Below are 19,133 nucleotides of genomic sequence, written 5' to 3'. Positions count from 1 at the left end.
TCAGATTCTGTGTCCCCCTCCCCCCGCCCCTCCCCAGCTCGCTCTCTCACTCTCTCTCGCTCTCTCCATCTAAAAAGATTAAAACTGGAGGAGAGAAAAGTCCTGAGGACACTGGGAGGGAAAGAAAAGATCAGCCACTGACATGGAGCAGGGACCCGGTGCCCCAGAGGGCAGCTGGGGGGTGTTCGGACAGAGACTGGGAGCCGTCTTGCACGGTTGCCCAGGCAGGCCATTGATGGGGTATGATGATGAGCTGGGTCTCTGCTCTGCAGAATTCAGTGTGGGGAGGGGTCCTCTTCCCACCATGGGTGGGGGTGGGAAGGTGGAGTGATGTCTGGTTCTCACTGTCAACCACTGCCAGCCCAGAGTGGCTAATGGGCTAACGGGCATCCCGCAGACGAGAGCCACTGCGTCCTGTACTCAGACAGGCAGGTTTTCCCAGGAAGGGGGTGAGGAGAAGGCAAGGGCAAGGACAGTCTTGCAGGTGCATCACACCACTTTGCTTCCTGGGGTCTGCCCTACGTACGGCTGTCTCTGCTCTAGCAGGCCCCATGGCCTGGGGTGCCCATCTAAGTCCCGCTGTGTCCCGTATGCATTTCCCCAGCATAGTACTTGCCATCCTGTGCCAGGATTGCTAGTCTTGTCTGTGCTCACCGCTACCATGAAACTCCTTGAGATCTGGTTTGTCCTGTTCACTGTTGGAACCCAGTACAAAGCCCGGCACATAACAGGTGCTCAATAAATGCTCGTTGAATGGATGGATGGCGCCTCCCCAGATACCCTCAGTCAAAGGTAAATTTCTCCTAATACCTCTGTGCGACACTGCTCAGATCCTCCACATTTTCATGGGGTTCCTGCAGGTGTCTCTGTCCCCCTCCCCTCTCCCCCTCCTTCCAAGAGGCAAGGACCCTGTCTCACAGCATGCGTGTCCCGCAGGCCTGCCACAGTGCCACGTAATGGCATGGGCGCTCAATGCATATTTGTTGACTTGGAGGGAGGAGAGTGGGGACAGGATTTCCCTGGCAGCCGAGACCATCCTTCCCTCTGCCCGGCCCCTCCTCCTGCTGCTAGCCAAGGTGCTCAGGCCCAGAAGAGGGTCAAGATCTAGACGCTTCTTTTCAGGGCACTGGGAGTGGCCTCCTGATGGCCAGCTGGGGCCTTGGTTGTTTCATGGTGATTTTCTCAGCTCAGCGGGGAGGTGGGGAGAAACCCGTTAAAGCTGCTTGAGGGACCTTAATAATGGCGATGCTCTGCAGGGTTTTCCGTTGCATTCTGTTTGGATGAACAGGGGAGCTTCTCAGCTGTTCGAGAGGAGTAAACCAGCTGAGCCTGAGCCTTGGAGAGAGCCTGAGCCATGGACACAAAGCAAAGGCCCCAGTACTTTAGAGTAGGGTTCATAACTAACCTAGGGTCCAGAGACCACCCCCCCACCCCCCTCAGAAAGTCCATGGATCTGATCCAAGGGGTCTATGAATTTGCATAGGAGAAGAGAGCACATCTTTTTTCCCACCAACTTAGAGCTGAAATGTAGTATTTCCTTCCATGTTGAATATAAGCAACAAACCACAGCAGAAGCAGCACCCGAGGCCCCCACCAGCAGAAATCCACAGACGCTTTCGTACCACACTTCTCGCGTTTATGCTTATCGCCGTTACAGAATCGTGCTAATGTAACAGCACTAGACAGCATTTGATAAAGAGTAATAAAAAAAACACATATTGATATGTGATATACTATGTGAAAAGTTTGCCTTTGAAGGTTTTTAATATTTGTATAGCCATACTTCAATATATCTGGTTTCCTTTGTAGTTCTGTATATATTGTGCGTTTTAAAACATGCTGAAAAGGTGTCCGCGGAATGTAAGAATCCCTGGTGAAGAGAGAGGCCACTCCAGTCATGGGTGGGGAGGCGGAAAAGGAAGATAGGCAAGTGGGGTTTCTGACAGCCCCCCCACAACTTTTGATAGACCTGGTCCCTGGGGCTAAGGCGCTCTGCAGGGGAGGGGTAGTGGGGGCGGGGCCTCTGCGCAAGGCACACGCCCCTCCCCCACGCTGGCCGCCCCCCCACCTCACTGGGGCCTCCTGCACCTCCTCCCCTCCCCAGTCCCAGCCATGATCACCTCCCACCCCAACACCACCATCGCCATCAAGGGTCACGCCAAGGAGCTCAACTGCACAGCCAGGGGTGAGCGGCCCATCATCATCCGCTGGGAGAAGGGGGACACGGTCATCGACCCCGACCGAGTCATGAGGTACGCCATCGCCACCAAGGACAACGGCGATGAGGTTGTCTCCACGCTGAAGGTGAGCAACCACGCCCCGGTCTCAGGGGGACCCCACTCTCTGAAAGTGGGGAGCCCGCAATTTTACTGCTGTATCTATTGGAGGTAGATGGGGATCTGGGAGCCCCTCCCGTCACCCCAAAAAGCACCTTCCCTTTCCTACCTATTTCCCTTCTTCATTGGGGAGCCTCTGCCTTAGAACCTCACTATGCCTCCTTCCTGACAACCCTACAGCCATTAAATGTGTGGAACCCTCAGCCCTTCTCCCTTTTCTGGAACCCCCGGACTCCATCCTCCCTCCTGGACCCCTCCGCTCCTCCCTCCCTCTGGGACTCCTCAGTTCCTCCCCTTCTCCTTCGACTTTCAGCCCTTCCCTCCCTCTTGAGATCCCCTCAGCCCCTTTTCCCCACTCTCCTGGGGTCCCTCAGCCCCTGTCTTTCTCCCCCTTGTGCCCCCTCAGCCCCTCCCTGCCTGGACTCCTCCACCCCTCCATCCTTGGAACTTTCAGGGAAGAGGAGCCCTTGACAAAGCCCCTTGTGGGCCCCTCTCCCAGGAGAGGTGGCCTTGCTGCCCCCCCACTAGAGTGAGCCCCCTTCAGCAGACCAGCTCTAAAGCACTCTCCCCGTTTCCTCCCTCTCTCCCCATCCTCCTGCCCTGCGGGCCACCTCCCAGCTCAAGCCAGCTGACCGTGGGGACTCTGTGTTCTTCAGCTGCCACGCCATCAACTCATATGGGGAGGACCGGGGCTTGATCCAACTCACTGTGCAAGGTACCTGTGCCCCACCGTTCCCAAGCCCTTCCCCAGGGAGCCAGCTGCCCACTGCCGGCTCCACCTCAAGAACGGGGTCATCACCCACACCGTGGTGGAGGATGATAGGAACTGGCCTCCGAGAAGAGCCTTCCTACGCTCTCCCTTCCGGCCAGAGCGGGGCAGTAAGGGCCCTTCCAGGCACACTTCGGACGGCAAGGTTTACACCAGCCACGGTCACTGTAGAACGCACTGCTGCTGCCAGAAGTGGGGGGCATCTGGGTTTGTGGCCCCGGACCCGGGAGGAGATGAGGGCAGGGAGAGTCAAGCCGGGAAAAGTTGAGAGCTCTTCACGGAGGACAAACAGACTCTCGGGTCAGGGGGATCCCTGCAAGAGGGCCTGCCCTCCCACCGGCCAACGAAGAGAAGGGGAACAAAGCAGGAGACCAAGCTTAGGCCCCACTCTGCCTCTGAGCCCCACCGCTGGGCCTCCCCGTGACCCACCTTGCCCTGACCCCGGGTTCAGAGCCCGTGGGAAGGCCACGGCTGGCACCAATTCCCCAGGACACAGCAGAACCCTGGCCTTCTCTGGAGATAGGCAGGAGGCCATGCTCTCTGCTGCCGTCCTCACTTCCGCTCCTTCCTTCTGCCGCTCCCCAGAACCCCCTGACCCCCCAGAGCTGGAGATCCGGGAGGTGAAGGCCCGGAGCATGAACCTGCGCTGGACCCAGCGATTCGACGGGAATAGCATCATCACGGGCTTCGATATTGAATACAAGAACAAATCAGGTAGGGTGAAGGCTCAGCCTACGGGGGCCCTGTGCCCATGCCCTGTCCGTGCCCCCCTGTGGGGGAGTCCTTGGGCCTCAGAGCTGCCCATCTGAGACAAACACACCAGCACCCACCAGGGCACAGGCCCTGGTCTCTCCCTAAGGGCAGGACTCTGGTTGGGCTAAGAGCTCTGTGAGAGGGGCAGACGATGGGGCAGTTAATGGGGAGGGAGGAGCATCAGTCCCTTCTTTCCAGGACTGTCCCTGGGCCAAGGGCGACAAGGTGGTCTGACTTAAAGCAGCTGAAAGGCCCAGAGGCAAAGGGCTATGGGCTGAGTCTGTGGGGTCAGAAACATCATGGATTTGGCTAGTCATCTGGACACTCCTGGTTTGGGATTATGGGAGTGCTTGGGGGTCAGAGAGCTGGACCTTGGTGGTCTGCGGGGGACGGGATCCCCTGGAAAAACCTAGATCTAAGTCTTGTCCTCCTGGTATCCCTTCAGAGCCCTCCCCTGGGACCCTAGCTAGCACCGATGAGGCCGTGAAGCCCTGCGGAGCAGAATGACAGTGGGCCCCAGGTCTCTGGGGAAATGGGGGACCCGTGGTCAGGTGGCAGGAAATGGCAAAGAGGGGGCCTCAGAGGGGGCGAGAGGCCTGGAGTGGACCCAGCCACAGTGTTGCCGCAGGGGCTCATGCTTATGTCTGTTTGACTCTCTCTGGAAGGTATGTGAGAAATGGGCCACCGGGGTTACCCCCGAGAGGGCGCCTGGGTGGCACCCACGTGGGAATGCGAGGCAAGCCTGCTTCTCACTCTGGCTGCTTCTGGACCTTTTGCGTTCGTTTAAGCCTTTGTCAGCTTTTCAAAAACAATTCAGAAATGGGAAAAGAGGGCCTGGAGAACTCACCCCTCCCCAGCCCCCTTTCCTCTGCCAGCTCCAACTAGTTTTCAGGTCTTCGTGTAGCTCCAAGGTTTTGTCTCTCCTGGGGGCTTCTAGATCCTTCCTTAGCACAGCGCACAGTCAGTGGCTGGCTGGGTGTCCTCTCCTCGGGAAGGACCAAGTCTCAGTCCCTGCTGTTTTCCCAGCACCTGGCACGCTGCCCGCCGTGGGCGTAGATGCTCGGCAGATGGCTGCTGAGTGAGTCAAAGTGAGGCCCAGGAAAGCAAAGTCAGAGTTGCATATTCACCTCTTGAGAAGCAGCTCTGTCCGTGACACCAGGTCAGTCATCTCCGGTACACGTTTCTCCAGGGAGGCGCCCTGCCCTTGGAAGCTTACTGTCTCGTTGGGCAGAAGAGTCAGGCTGCAGCCGGCCACCCAGGAGTCCATCCCGGAGTGTGGGAAGAGGGTGACAGAGAGGACTGGCTGCCACTATCAGAGGCACCGGGGAAGGCTCTCTCTCGTCCCTGCAGGTGCCGCATTGAGAGCTAGGACTTGGGGGTTGGAAGGTGAGGGGCCTGGGTTCAGGGAAAGGGGAAGGGCAGAGCCCGGAGCAGGTGGAGTTTACCGCAGGGAGTGGCCTGTCTAGCACAGGGCTCTTGGATACAGTCCTTGGGACTAAAATGTGTTCTGGGGCCTCCGGGCTGAGCTTTTTACTTTGCTGGGGAAGGTCACTGAGAGCCACTCTCGATGAGCTCCCAGAGAGAGACTTGGGTAACACGGCACCCTGGAAAGATACATCTGGCGTCTGTGGAAGAATGGGGTTCTGGGAAGTGAGTGGGAGGCTGCGGCTGGGGAGAGGTGGTGAGTGGCCAGGCCTCAGCAGAGACGCGGGGCACGAGGGGAGAGGGGGCCGACTGTGTCCATCTCATACGTCAAGACCTCCTGCGGCTGCCCCGGGAGAGGGTGGGCCTGCAGGCCCAACCCCCGTATGGCACTGCCCGCTCCGTTTCCCTGCCGGGTTGCTATGGCTGGCAGGGCTCTGCCCTGTCATTGTCAGAGGAGGGGAGGGGAGGCCTGGGCTGTCACTCGCACCCCTCCCCGACTGTCCCCTGCAACCGCCTCCCCGCCCTCCTCCCCCATGCTGCCCCATTGCCTGCTCCCCCTCCGCGGACCACTCTCTAATGTGTGGCAACCTTTCCCGGGGCCCCGCTGAGCAGGGCAAAGCTGAGAACATCACACATCTGGAGAGCAATGCAGGAGGAGAGGGGGCAGGAAAGATGCTATCTTCAGAGCACATCCATGCCTTGCCCAAGCCCCTCCGGCTCTCCCGCAAGATGAGGGACTGCCATAGCCTACCCCCAAGCCGGGGGTGCCAGGATGGGTGGGCAGAGTGGAGAGGGAGGGGTAATGAAGAGGCTCCCTTCAACAAGGGCTTTGCGCCTGTAGGAAAATAAATCACAGGATCAAGAGCAGGGGGATGCCGGCTGGTCCTTTCCCCTACCTTTGGGTTGGACTGCTCCATCCCGGGGGGACGTCTGTCCTGGCATTTAGGAAAGGGGGTTCTGGGGGAGCTGTAGGGAGTCATCCCTGGCATCAGGCAGAAGCCGTGAGCACAGCACAGCTTCCTCGTCTATAAGGTGGGAACGGTAATGCCTATCTCGTGGGATTGTTTTGAGGATTAAAGAGAAGGCATCTACAGGGGCACCTGGGTGGCTCAGTCGATCGAGTTCCAACTCTTGATCTCAGCTCAGGTCTTGATCTCAGGGTCGCGAGTTCAAGCCCCATGGTGGGCTCCATGCTCGGTGTGAAGCCTGCTTTAAAAGAGAGAGAGAGAGAGAGAGAGAGAGAGAGAGAGCATCTAGCACAGGGCTGTCGTAAACCTTTAATAAATGTGAGTTCCTCTCTCCCTTCTAACTCACATACCTCATGTGGCAATTTATAGTCCTATGGGACTCGCAGGCTGAAATATATGTCTGTCAGTCAGCAACATGAACTGAGTGCCAATAATTTTTTGCAGAATCATGCAGCAGCCATGTGGTAGGGAAAGAAAAAGAAATAGAGTGTTGCCCTTGAAGCTTACAGCGCAGTTGGCGTGAGAACATACACTGCGCGCGCACACACACACACACACGCACACACGCACACACGCCTTCAGAATCATTACAAAGCACTATCCAAGCATGTGTAATACTCCGCAAACAGTATTACGTGATAACTGAAAAAGGTATCCTAGGGAACAGATGGGTGACTCAAAGGAAGGAGGGAGCTGTGTGTGTGTGTGTGTGTGTGTGTGTGTGTGTGTGTGTAAGTAGACCTCCTTCCACACAAGAAATAGTAGAACAAGAACAGTTCTTGAAAGCAGAAGACTTGGGTTGACCAAGCATCAGAACTGTGTGATCTTTAGCAAGCTACTTTGGACATCTCTTTGTCAAATGGAGACAATAGCATGTAATTCTCAGAATGGCTGTAAGGATTAAACAAGTGTGGAGACTTACGTGGAAGCACTTAGCACAGAGCCTGGCACATCCTTACCCTCCACAGGTCCCTGTCCTGTCCCTCTCTCTCTTTCTCCTGCCCTAGACCACCCCCAGGCTGGGTCTCCCTCCCTCTCCCTTCCTCCTGCCCAGACCAGGTCCGGACCAGCTGCTCCTGACCCCCTCCTTTGCCTCAGTTTTGTCTTTGCCAGGTTTTCTGCCATGTTGCTCATCGTGCTAATTTTCCAAGGGAAATTACCAAGTCTGCCCTTTCTAAACCATCCCGCTCACGCTGACTTCTCCTGGCCCCGGGCAGCAGAGTAATAATACATGAATGCTGAATGATAAATAGCACCATCCACACATATCTATCAGATGGCGCTATGCAGTTTTAAAAATGCAGACACTACATTTCATTTCTGTTCCCCAAGCAAGGAGCAGGAATGGGTTCTTTGAGGATGGCCCTCCAAGCCCAGAAGGCAGCCTCCTGGTGCGAGCTGTCGGCCACTGTGGGGTGAGCCAGCCTGGTGTGTGCTGTGATGTTCTGTGTTAGCTGGAGTGTGGCTGTGAGAGGGACTGATGCTGGGATGTCGTGTGCGGTCATCGTGACCCAGGGAACCTCTTCTGGGTGCTGCAGAGAGATTGCCATGGGTGGGGATGGGGGCGGGGGCTTAGTGCTGTCATGCAAGGAGAAAGTCAGAGATGCAGAATGGATTTGTTTCCCAAGTGCAGGCAGCTAAATGCTCCAGATGTGGCTTTTGTCCAAGCTGCTCTCCCTCTACAGCAAATGTGTCTTCTGAAAGACCAGAGGCTCCAGGTCCCCTCCCGGCAAGCAGTCCACAGAGTAGAAGGCGCTGACATCTCCCCAGCCACTTCCTTATTTTTTAAGAAGAATATTTTTGCATCAGAAACCCTTTGATGAAGAAAGGGAGAGAGCGCCCTTAATGAAATATGTTAATCTGGGTAAGCCAGGCTCATATGAAAGGGAATATTAAAACAGACAATATTCGCCAAACCCAGCTCAGTACTCAGAGCTGAAAAGGAAAAGAGAAGAAAATAGGGCCCCTAATTTCAGCTATTCAGGGTCAGAGAGATGGCAGTGATCAAGTTTGGAAAATCAGCTAGAGGCCTTCAGATTTGACTCTGATGCGTTAGCCTGAAAGGGCTGTGGGGAGAGAGTTTTTATGCCAACATCAAAGATGATTTGGGAACACAAGGTCAAATCCACCTGCAAACGACTGGTAAAAGCAGAGAGAAAGGGGCCACTTTCTGGGACCCTCCAGGCCCCAACCCTTCTGTGATTGGCGGCCTAGCGTGGCAGGGAAGGGAAAGGCAAGGCGGGGTATTTATTGTGACTACAAAATGCAGAGGAACCCTGAGTCCAAAGTAAAGGACACCCAGTGGCTCGGATCTAACACCAACAGTGGGTTTTAAGTGCCCAGCACATGCCAAGTGGAGACAGGCAAAGCTTTATACATGGCTCCCGCCTTTAGGGAGCTTAGTGTCTCCTTGGCCAGTTGCTACTGAAACAGTGAGCCCTGTGCGGCAAAGAGGGCTGTAAATGCTGTAAGAGTTCAGACGAAAAGAGTGGAGAAACATGGAGTCCGAAAGGTATACACAAGCCAGATGTTGTAGGGCCTGAGGTCCTGAGAAGAAATTTTGTTTTTTTCCCAAGAGCAAGGAAAAACTATTGGAGAGTTTTATGCAAGGGGACAGCAGTATCAGATTTGCGTTCGAGAAGACCACTCTCAGGGCCGGGACAGTATTTGGCCGGCAGAAAGTGCTTGATCCTATTTGTGGGGTGAAGGATGGCTGCAGTGTGGTGAACACATGGAAGGGGGTGCACAGTAGGTTCTGAGATGTTGTTTCCCTGGTCCAAAGGGGAGGTGACAGTGGCTTGGCTGGGGCGGGGATGGAGATAGAGAGAAATGAAGAGATTTAAGAGATACATGGGACACAAAAGCTATAAGACTTCATAGAAGAGTCCAGAATAACACCCGGCACACCGTGCGCCTATTTCCTGAGGTGCGGATGTGAGGAAGGTGATGGGTTTATAGGGGGGATGGTCAAGACTTCTGTCTTGGACATGTTGAATGTGAGCTGCCTTTGAAACATCCAAGAAGAGACGTCAAGTAAACAGTTGGCTGTGAGAATCTTGAGTTCAAAGGAGATGTCCAGCTGGACACAAATCTTCACGTTATCTGTGTATAGATGGAAATAGAAGCCAAATATGGGGAAATTCTGTAAAACGAAAGAAGTAGGACCTAGGATGGACTGGAAGAACTCCATCTAACCATTAATGGGAGGGTGGGAAAAATGCACCTGCAAAGCAGAGAGAGGAAAAATAGCCCAAGACGTAAGAGAAAAGCCAGAGAGTGTTTTATCAGGGAAGCCAAGGAAAGAGTATGTCAGGAAAAGGGAGAGGTCCAAGTGTTGAACACTCCCGAGAGGCCAGGTGAAGAATTGGATTTGGTGACGTGGGGGTTGCCGATGCCACGGAGATATAGTGCTGATATCATGGGGGTGTGAAGAGTAAATGGTGAATGTTTACGTTGTCCAGCACCACACCTGGTGCATCACAAGTGCTTGGGAATTCTTGGCTCTTCTTCTCCACTAGAGTCAGCTGGTGCACCCCACCCCCACACTCTCCTGTGGCCCTGCTAAAGCCAGCAGGTGCACACAATCTACATTAGGGACAGCCCTTGAGCATCTGGGTCTGGTGGCTAGGCAGGCTTATGTTTCTAGGCCCCATGGGTCTGAAACAATCAGAGAGACAATTCTTGGCAGGCTCTCACCCCCAGGACACTGCACAGACAGCAAACTAAAACACACCCCAGCCTTCTTGTGAAAAGGACCTATTTACTTGTCCTAGAGCTTCAGCCTAAAGGGCAGGCTTCGGGTTATGACACATCCTAAGACTACCGAAATGTTCTAAGAGAATGTGGGCTAAGGGAATGGCATCCTTGTGCTTCCCCTTGGCCTCACTACAACATACCAGTACATCCCAGGAAGGAGCTCATACACTTGTCTGGAGCCTTGACTTTTGCAACTATTGCCAAGGGGACACCTCCAGATGGCCTGGTCTGGAGGCCAGCAGGGTTTGTGATTGCGGTCCCATTGAACAGTATGTATTTGTATACTTTAAAAGCTGCTGTCTAAGAATCTGACTTCCAATCAGCCTGAAAGTCAGCAGGTGCTACGATCCCTGCCTCTGGAACACTGACAGGTCTTGGCACACCCTCAACAACTGGGACCGATCCAGAATAAATCAGGTTGTTTAGACAATCACAAAGGTTCAAGAGACAGCCAAGGGCTAGGGCAAGGTTAAACAATATGGTTCATCACCTACACAAGGCCACTCCTTCAAGACAAGGGGAGGTGGCTATTTTACCTAATGCACAGAAACAAACACAGAGTCAAGCAAAATGAAGAAACAGTGGAATGTGTTCCACATAAAAGAATAACACAAAACTTTAGGGGGAAAGAACATAATGAAATGGAGGTAAATAAATTACCTGATAACCAGTTCAAAGTAATGGTCATAAAGATGCCCATGGAACTCAGCAGAAGAATGGATGAACACAGAAGACTTCAATAAGGAGACAGAAAATATTTAAAAGTACCAAAGAGAAGACACAGAGCTGAAGAACACACCAGGGGGTTCAAAGCAGACTAGACAAAGCAGAAAAAAGGATCAGTGACCTGGAAGACAGGGCAGTGGAACTCTGCCAGAGTGGCAAAAAGATAAAAGAATTTTTAAAAGTGAAGATAGCTTAAGAGACCTATGCAGCAATATCTAGCAGAGTAACACTCCCACTACAGGGCTCCTGAAGAAGCAACAAATGGGCAAGAAAACTTATTTAAAATAATAAAGGCTGGGGCACCTGACTGGGTCAGTTGGTAGAGCATTGGACTCTTGATCTTGGGGTCATGAGTTCAAGCCCCGCGTTGGGTGTAGAGCTTACTTTAATAATAATAAAATTAATAATTAAAATTATTTTAGTTTGATATTTAACTATTATTTATTATTTAATTTATTATGAATTAATAATTTTAATAAATTAAAAATACAAAAATAAAGTAATAATGGCTGAAAATTTCCCTACCTTGGCAAAAGAAACAAACATCCAGATCCAGGAAGCCCAGAGAGTTCCAGATAAGATAAACCCAAAGAGAGCCACACCAAGACATATTATAATTAAAATGTCAAAAATTAAAGATAAAGGGAGGATCTATAAAGCAGCAAGAGAAAAATAACTTGTTATGTACAGGGGAAAGCCCATAAGATATTAGATTTCTCAGAAACTTTGCAGGCCAAAAGGGAGTGGCATGGTGTATTCAAAGTGCCAAAGGGAAAAAATTTCCAACCAAGAATACTCTACCCGGCAAGGTTATCATTTGGAATTGAAGGAGAGACCGAGAGTTTTCCAGACAAGCAAAGTTAAATGAGTTCATCACCACTAAATTGATCTTACAACAAATGTTAAAGGGACTTCATTAAGCTGAAGAGAAAGGGCACTAAATAGTAACAAGAAAACATACAAAAGTAAAAATCTCACTGGTAAAGGTAAATATACAGTAAATATAGTGGGTCAATCACTCATACGGCTAGTGTGAAGGTTAAAAGACAAAAGTAGTAAAAAATGCATAACTACAATAATTAGTTAATGGACACACAAAAAGATGTGAAGTGTGTCATCAAAATTATACAACAGGAGGAATAAATAATATAGAGTTTTAGAATGCATTCAAACGTAAGTTGCTCTCAGCTTAAAATAAACTATTATATATATAGGCTATTCTGTGTGAGCCTCATAGTGAAAACCTAGGTACACAAGAGAAAATGAGAAAAGAATTTAAGCACACCACTAAAGAAAGTCATCAAACCACAAGTGAAGAAAGCAAAAGAAGAAACAGAAAGAAACTACAAAACAGGCAGAAAGCAATTAACAGAGTGGCATTAGCAAGTACATACTTATCAATGATTATAGGCATACATCGGAGATACTTGCAGATCACCAAGAGAAAGCAAATCAGATGAACTTTTTGGTTTCCCAGTGCATATAAAAGTTACATGTACACTATTCTGTAGTCTATTAAGTGTACAATAGCATTCTGTTTGGAAAAAAAAAAAAAAAAAACTATGTACCTTAATTTTAAAATAGTTTATTGTAGGGGAGCCTGGGTGGCTCAGTCAGTTAAGCCTCTGACTCTTGATTTCGGCTCAGGTCACGATCTCATGGTTTGTGAGTTTGAGTCCCGCATCTGGCTCTGCACTGACAACACAGAGCCTGCTTGGGACTGTCTCTCTCCTCTCTCTCTCTGCTCTTCCCCTGCTAGTGCTCGCCCGCTCTCTCTCTCTCTCTCTCTCTCTCAAAATAAATAAACATTTTAAAAAATAATTTATTGTAAAAAAAAAAAAACGCATACTATCATCTGAGCTTTCAATGAGTCATAATCTTTTTGCTGGTGGAGGGTCCTGCCTTGATGGTGGTGATGCCTGCTGATCAGAGTGGTGGTTGCTGAAGGTTGGGGTGGCTGCAGCCATTTCTTAAAATAAGACAGTAAAGTTTTCCACATCAGCAGACTCTCCCTTTCATGAGTGATTTCTCTATAGCAGCTGATGCTGTTTGATAGCATTTTACCCACAGTAGAATTTCTCTCAGAATGGGCATCCAGTCTCTCAAACCCTTTATCAGCTAAGTTTATGTCATATTCTAAATCCTTTGCTGTCGCTTCAGCAGTCTTCAGAGTGTCTCTCCCAGGAGTAGATTCCATCTCAAGAAACCGCTTTCTTGGGGCGCCTGGGTGGCTCAGTCAGTAAGCGTCTTCGCTCGGGTCATGGTCTCGCGGTTCGTGAGTTCAAGCCCTGAATCAGGCTCTCTGCTGTCAGCACAGAGCCCACTCTGGAATCTCTGTTTCCTCCCACCTCTCTCTCTGCCCCTACCCTGCTCACCCTCTCTTTCCCAAAAATCAGCAAAACATTTAAAGAAATTTAAAAAAAGAAACCACTTAACTTTGCTTCTCCATAAGAAGCAACTCCTCATTCATTCAAGTTTTATCCTGAAATGGCGGCCATGCAGTCTCCTCTTCCTTCAGGTTCCGCTTCTGATTCTAGTTCTCTTCTTATTTCCACCACACCTGCAGCCTCTTCCTCCACGGAAGCCTTGAACCCCTCAAAGCCCACGCGAGGGTGGCAATCAGCTTCTTCCAAATTCCTATTAATGTTGATATTTTGACCTCTTCCCATGAATCACAAATGTTCTTGAATGGCTTGTAGAATGGCAAATCCTTTCCGGAAGATTTTCAATTTACTTTGCTCAGATCCATCAGAGGAATCACTATCTGTGGCAGCTATAGCCTTATGAAATGTATTTCTTAAAATAATAAGACTTGAAAGTCGAAATGACGCCTTGATCCATGGGCTGCAGAAAGGATATCGTGTTAGCAGGTGCGAAGATGGCATCCGTTGTACATCTCCATCGGACCTCTTGTCAGGTGCATTGTCATCGAGCAGTAATATTTTGAAAGAAATCTTTTTTTCTGAGCAGTAGGTCTCAACAGTGGGCTTAAAATATTCAGCAAACCATGTTAGAAACAGATGTGCTAGCATCCAGGCTTTGTTGTCCCATTTATACAGCATAGGCGATGGAGATTTAGCATAATTCTTAAGGGACCTAGGATTTTTGGAATGTTAAATGGGCATTGGCTTCAACTTTAAGTCACCAGCTGCATTAGCCCCTAACAAGACAATCAACCTGTCCTTTGAAGCTTTGAAGCCAGACATTGACTTCCCCTCTCTAGCTATGAAAGTCGGAGGTGACATCTTCCAATAGAAGGCTGTTTTATCTACACTGAAAATCTGTTGGTCAGTGTAACCACCTTCATTAATTCTCTTATCCGGATCTTCTGGATAACTTGCTGCAGCTTCTACATCAGCATTTGCTGCCTTGCCTAATACTCTTATGTTATAGAGATGATTTCTTTCCTTAAACCTCATGAACCAGCCTCTGCAAGCTTCAGGCTTTTCTTCTGCTGCCTCCTCACTGCTCTCGGCCTTCAAAGAATTGAATACACAAGAAATAATAAGTGTTGGCAAGGATGTGGGAAAAAGGGGAACCTTCTTGCACTGTTGGTGAGAATGTAAATTGCTGCAGCCACTATGGAAAACAGTGTGGAAGTTTCTCAAAAAATTGAAACAAGAATTATTGTTTGATTCAGCAACTCCACTTCTAGGTATTTATCCAAAGAAACCAAAAATACTAATTCAAAAATATGTACGCACCCCTACATTCGTTGCCACATGATTTACGATAGCTTAAGATATGGAAGCAACCTCAGTCCATTAATAAATGAATGGATGAAGAAAGATGTGGGATGTATTTACACACACACACACACACACACACACACACACACACAGTGGAATATTACTCAGCCGTAAAAAAGAGTGGAATTTTGCCATTTGCAACAACACAGAGGGGACCTGGAGGGTATTATGCTAAGTGAAATAAGTCAGACAGAAAAAGGACAAATACCACATGATTTCACTTATAGGTAGAATTAAAAAAAAAACAAAACAAACACACGTAATAAACTTTGTAGATGTAGAGAACAGACTGGTGGTTGCCAGAGGGAAGGAGTTTTGAGAGTGGGTGAAATGCGGGAAGGATGTCAGGAAGTACAAACTTCCAGTTGTAAAATAAATGAGTCACGGGGAAGTAATGTACAGCATGGTGACTGTGGACAATAATATTGCATTGCATGTTTAAAAGTTGCTAAGATGTGGAGCCCCTGGGTGGCTTAGTGGGTTAAGCGTCCGACTCTTGATTTCAGCTCAGGTCGTGATCTCACATTTTATGTGACAGAGCCCCACATCCGTCTCTGCACTAACAGCATGGAGCCCACTTGGGATTCCCTCACTCCTCTCTCTCTCTCTCTCTCTCTCTCTCTCTCTCTCTTTCTCTGCCCTTCTCCTCGCACTTTCTCTCTCAAAATACATAAATAAACTTTTTTTAAAAAGTTGCTAAGAGACTAAATGATGAGGATTCTCATCATAAGAAGAAAACTTTGTAACTTTGTATGGTGACAGATAGCGACTAGACTTAAGGTAGTGATCACTTCACAATGTATGTAAGTACTGAATCATTATGTTGTACACCTGAAACTAATATAATGTTATATGTCAATTATACTTCAATAAAAGAAAGAATTCCGTGAGGTAAATGGATGCATGAAACTCTTGTACTGTTGAGGAACTGGGACACATAGACTTGAAATTTCTAAAGTTAGTTCTTACAAAGAACACAGAAATTTCAAAGTGGAATGGGAGATTCGGTTTGCTCATTTTAAGGAGGTGTGTTGTGCCACAAGGAAATTACTGTCTGAACCTTGGAGGGTCGTGAGTGAAGCCTCCACAGGATTGGAAATGACTCAGCAGAGCACGTGTGATACCTGTCTCCCGTGTTCCTGGGATTTCTGAACCAAATCCCCGCTAGCTCGACCGTTTCCCTTGCAAATTTCTCACACGAGGCAGAAGCAGAACTCTAAAAATGCCTTAACGTAGAATTCCTCAGAAGTGCGCCCAGATTTTCCCAGGCCCCTAAAAGTGATGGAAAAGCAGCCTCACAGTTCCAGGGGACAACTTTGGGCCTCAGTGTGAACGTGACAGAAGTCCACTGGAGCAAAAGATGCCTGGAGGGTTGGGGAGGAGTCTCCCTCTGTGACAGCAGCAGAAAACTTAGGTGTCTCAAAAATCATTTCCATTGAAGCAAATCTTCCCAAACTATATGTTAAGGTCTGGCTTCCTCTGTGACCTCTGACCTCTCACCTGTGTCCTTCGCTTCAATCGCTCCCGCCCACCCGGCTGTGTTGGCTTTTGTGTCCTTCCTCCTCACATCCCACGGCTCCTTCTTTTGCTCCAAAAAGGTGATCAGGTTGAGGTTAGAGACAGTAAGCCTGTTTATTAGAAAAAGGGACCTGGGTTTTGCTGGAGATTCTCCAGTTTCCAATCCAGTGTTGCGCCTGGGTGGGAAGAGAGGACATTGTAGGATGTTAGAATATTCTAGAACATGATGTCCCAAAATACTGTTTTCTGACAGCACCTTTACTGTTGCTAGTATAGTAAAAACTTCAGATCCTAAGTTCCACTTCTAAGTATTTCTGGGTCAAATCTAAGGGGTGGAAATTGGATATTAAGATGGGGGCCACAATAGTTTATGCCACTGAATGTATAGAATTACCACTAATCGCAAGTAAAGGGTGTAGGTTACCTCACGAAAGACGAAGTTTAAAGGCATGATGAAACACCATGAAGTCGTTCTTCACCAACAAAACCCCTAATTCCATCCTTGAAAGCAGGGATCTGAAACTCTGTCACAGGAACTGGAAGCTCCAAGAGAGATTCTACAAACAGTGGAGCCCAGAGCTGGAGGATAGACTAGAAGTTTCTGGGGGGAAGTCTTCCTCACCTACAGAGGCCAGGTTCCTGCAGTTCAGCAGCATCACATCCCTGTACAATTCCTGCTCTGCATGAGACGGTTCTATGTCTACACCCCTGAATGTCAGCCGTCCTTGAAACACAAAACAATCTACTACGTGGCCATGGGCAGAGTTCATAATCTGACCCAAGATGAAACCAGAGAGCTAAGAGAACTGGTGGTGACTTAGGAGAGTGTCCTGCATTATCCAGTAAGATCATTTTTTGCACGGTACCGTTCTCCAGCTCTGGGGAAAGAAGATACCATTTGCTCCATGAAAACCACTGGGGAGCCTCTATTTTTCTGGATGATAAATTATAAAATTAAGGCATCAACACAGGCATACACATTTTTGAGCGTGGTATTTATGGCATACAGGATAAATTGTGTATACGTCTCAGATGGAAAAGTTATGGTGAGTCAGAAGTGTGCCTCTCAAATTTTAATGTGTGCAGAAACAAAATGGAGCCCTTGTAAAAATGCAGACTCTCTCTAGTTCACTTCTGGGGCGGGACCTGGGTTTCCACATTTTTAACAAGCTCATTTTTAACTAGTGAACACCAATGTCTGTGGTCCAATGAAAGGGTTGTATGGAATTTACAGGCCTAATAGGATCGTGAGCATAGCAACAACAAACCCTTTCGAAAATTTACTATGTACTGCATATCTTTCTAACAGTTTTTTATATATGAATGCATGAACCACATAAATAATCTGAGAATAATAATATTATTCTTCCTCTTTTATGAGAATATTTTGTCAAACATCCAGTAAATGGTAAAGCTCGGGTTTTACTCCAATTTATCTTAACTAGAATTTATCTGAAAAGAACACAGAACAATACGCAGAGACAGCCCTAATGAATGTTTATAGCAGTTTCTGTAACTGAGAAGAATAATAGAAACACGTTAAGAAGGTAACAAGAAAGAATGAATCAAATAATGTTAACATTTTATGCACATAAACATACATAAAAATAGGAAGTATGCATACACGAGAAGTGATAGAGACCAAATTTTCATGTCAGCGAAACCAAGATTATTTTCAATTGTGTAAATCTTGTAAATCTATTTTTGGATGCTGCTCTTTGTATTTTGTAAACACACTAGGGAGATGAACACACACACTGAGATAAAATGAGTTAGAGCAATCGTTTCCAAGTCTCCTATTTCTTTGAAAATTTGTATCATTTGTGCTGAGCTATATTTTAGAAACTTAACACACTTGACATGCGTTAATAATATGATTCTTGTAGACTTTTTTTGAAAATACAAAGAAGTGATAAAGAAGAGAATGTCTGTGACATGAATGTGTGAACTATAATGGAAACAGAGGACCAAGGCCTGATGGATTAAAACCCCGGTTTGCAAAGGCTAGTATCTCCAAGGAAACAAAAGTGACAGCCTTCATTTTCCAAAGCAAACTACAAGCAAAGAGAAACTAAGAAGACAATGTGATGGTTTATATACATCTCTCAGTAAATCCCTCCGACGCCTTTACTAATGATAGAGGGGGAAGTATTAACTTTATAATAAGTACAGGAATCTGACGGAGGGCCACCTAAGCTAAGTGAACAATGTTAACATCCACTGTCCTGGGACAAATCGATAGCAGGTGACTCACACACACAGAGGGACACGTTATCGCTGCTGTGATATTGGTAAAAACGAGGAACCAATAACCTGAATCTATTGTGAAGAAAATGTCAGTTTTATGTATATTTCCATACACAGTACCTCCCATGTTAATGTTTCTTACCAATATAGAGAGCAAGGCTCGTCTAATAATATGTATATGCAAATATATATATTTTTTTCCTTAGTCTCTCTGTGTTCAGACACATCCTGTGGGCCTCCTCCCTCACTGACTCATGGTTAATGTCCCTCTCCCATAAACACGGGCAAATTGAGTACGAGGTGTGAGCTGGCATCAGCTCCCAGGATGCCACAGAGAGAGGTGTAGCCCATTCCCTCCCAAACCAAAGAGGTGTCCGCAGCAGGTAGGAGCCATCGTATTTGCAACCCTGGCTTAACCTGCCAGCCACAGAGTGACTCTCTGGGTGGTTGGGGTGTTTTAAAAAGGAGAAAATAATGTGCCTCTGAGCATCCACAGCCTGCCATTTGTGACTTTGGCTCATGAAACCAAAGAATTAAATGCAAAGCTGCAGATGGGGAGCTGGGCCGGTGCCCTCCACAGATGCCGAGCCTGTGAAGCTAGAAGTGGTGTTTTGAAAACCATCAAGACCTCAATTAACCAGAATCTGAGGGCATGGGTTAGTCTCTTCTGGTGAACTGATTTATCAGGTATAAGCCCTTTTTTTAAAGGGGCGGCGGAGAGGGGGGTGGGGTGGGGAATCTTCCTAACAGTCTTTCTAGAATATGCTTGCCTCCTCTCCTGTTCTAGGGATTAAACAGCAGTGAATGCAATTTAATCTTTTCTACTGAGAATTTTCAGGATCCTCTGCTGTGGATTTAAAAGGCGTAGAAAATTAGACTGAATAGT

At 48.3% G+C, this 19,133-nt stretch overlaps 1 protein-coding gene across 3 annotated transcripts in view; it reads left to right on the top strand.

Annotated features, from left to right (window-relative positions):
* Window positions 1–19,133, top strand: part of DSCAML1 (DS cell adhesion molecule like 1) — a 349,852-nt gene that overhangs the window by 289,216 nt on the left and 41,503 nt on the right. For all 3 annotated transcript variants that reach the window (XM_045482964.1, XM_045482965.1, XM_045482966.1), the window contains 3 exons: window positions 2,105–2,304; window positions 2,955–3,051; window positions 3,691–3,819. In XM_045482964.1, coding sequence (XP_045338920.1) covers window positions 2,105–2,304; window positions 2,955–3,051; window positions 3,691–3,819 — 426 coding nt within the window. The remainder of the gene's footprint in view (window positions 1–2,104; window positions 2,305–2,954; window positions 3,052–3,690; window positions 3,820–19,133) is intronic.

The sequence above is a fragment of the Leopardus geoffroyi genome, chromosome D1 (genome assembly GCF_018350155.1).
Source record: "Leopardus geoffroyi isolate Oge1 chromosome D1, O.geoffroyi_Oge1_pat1.0, whole genome shotgun sequence".
In the NCBI taxonomy this organism is placed as follows: Eukaryota; Metazoa; Chordata; class Mammalia; order Carnivora; family Felidae; genus Leopardus; species Leopardus geoffroyi.
Note: the sequence above shows the minus strand (reverse complement) of the source record. Positions and strands in the feature narration are given on the sequence as shown.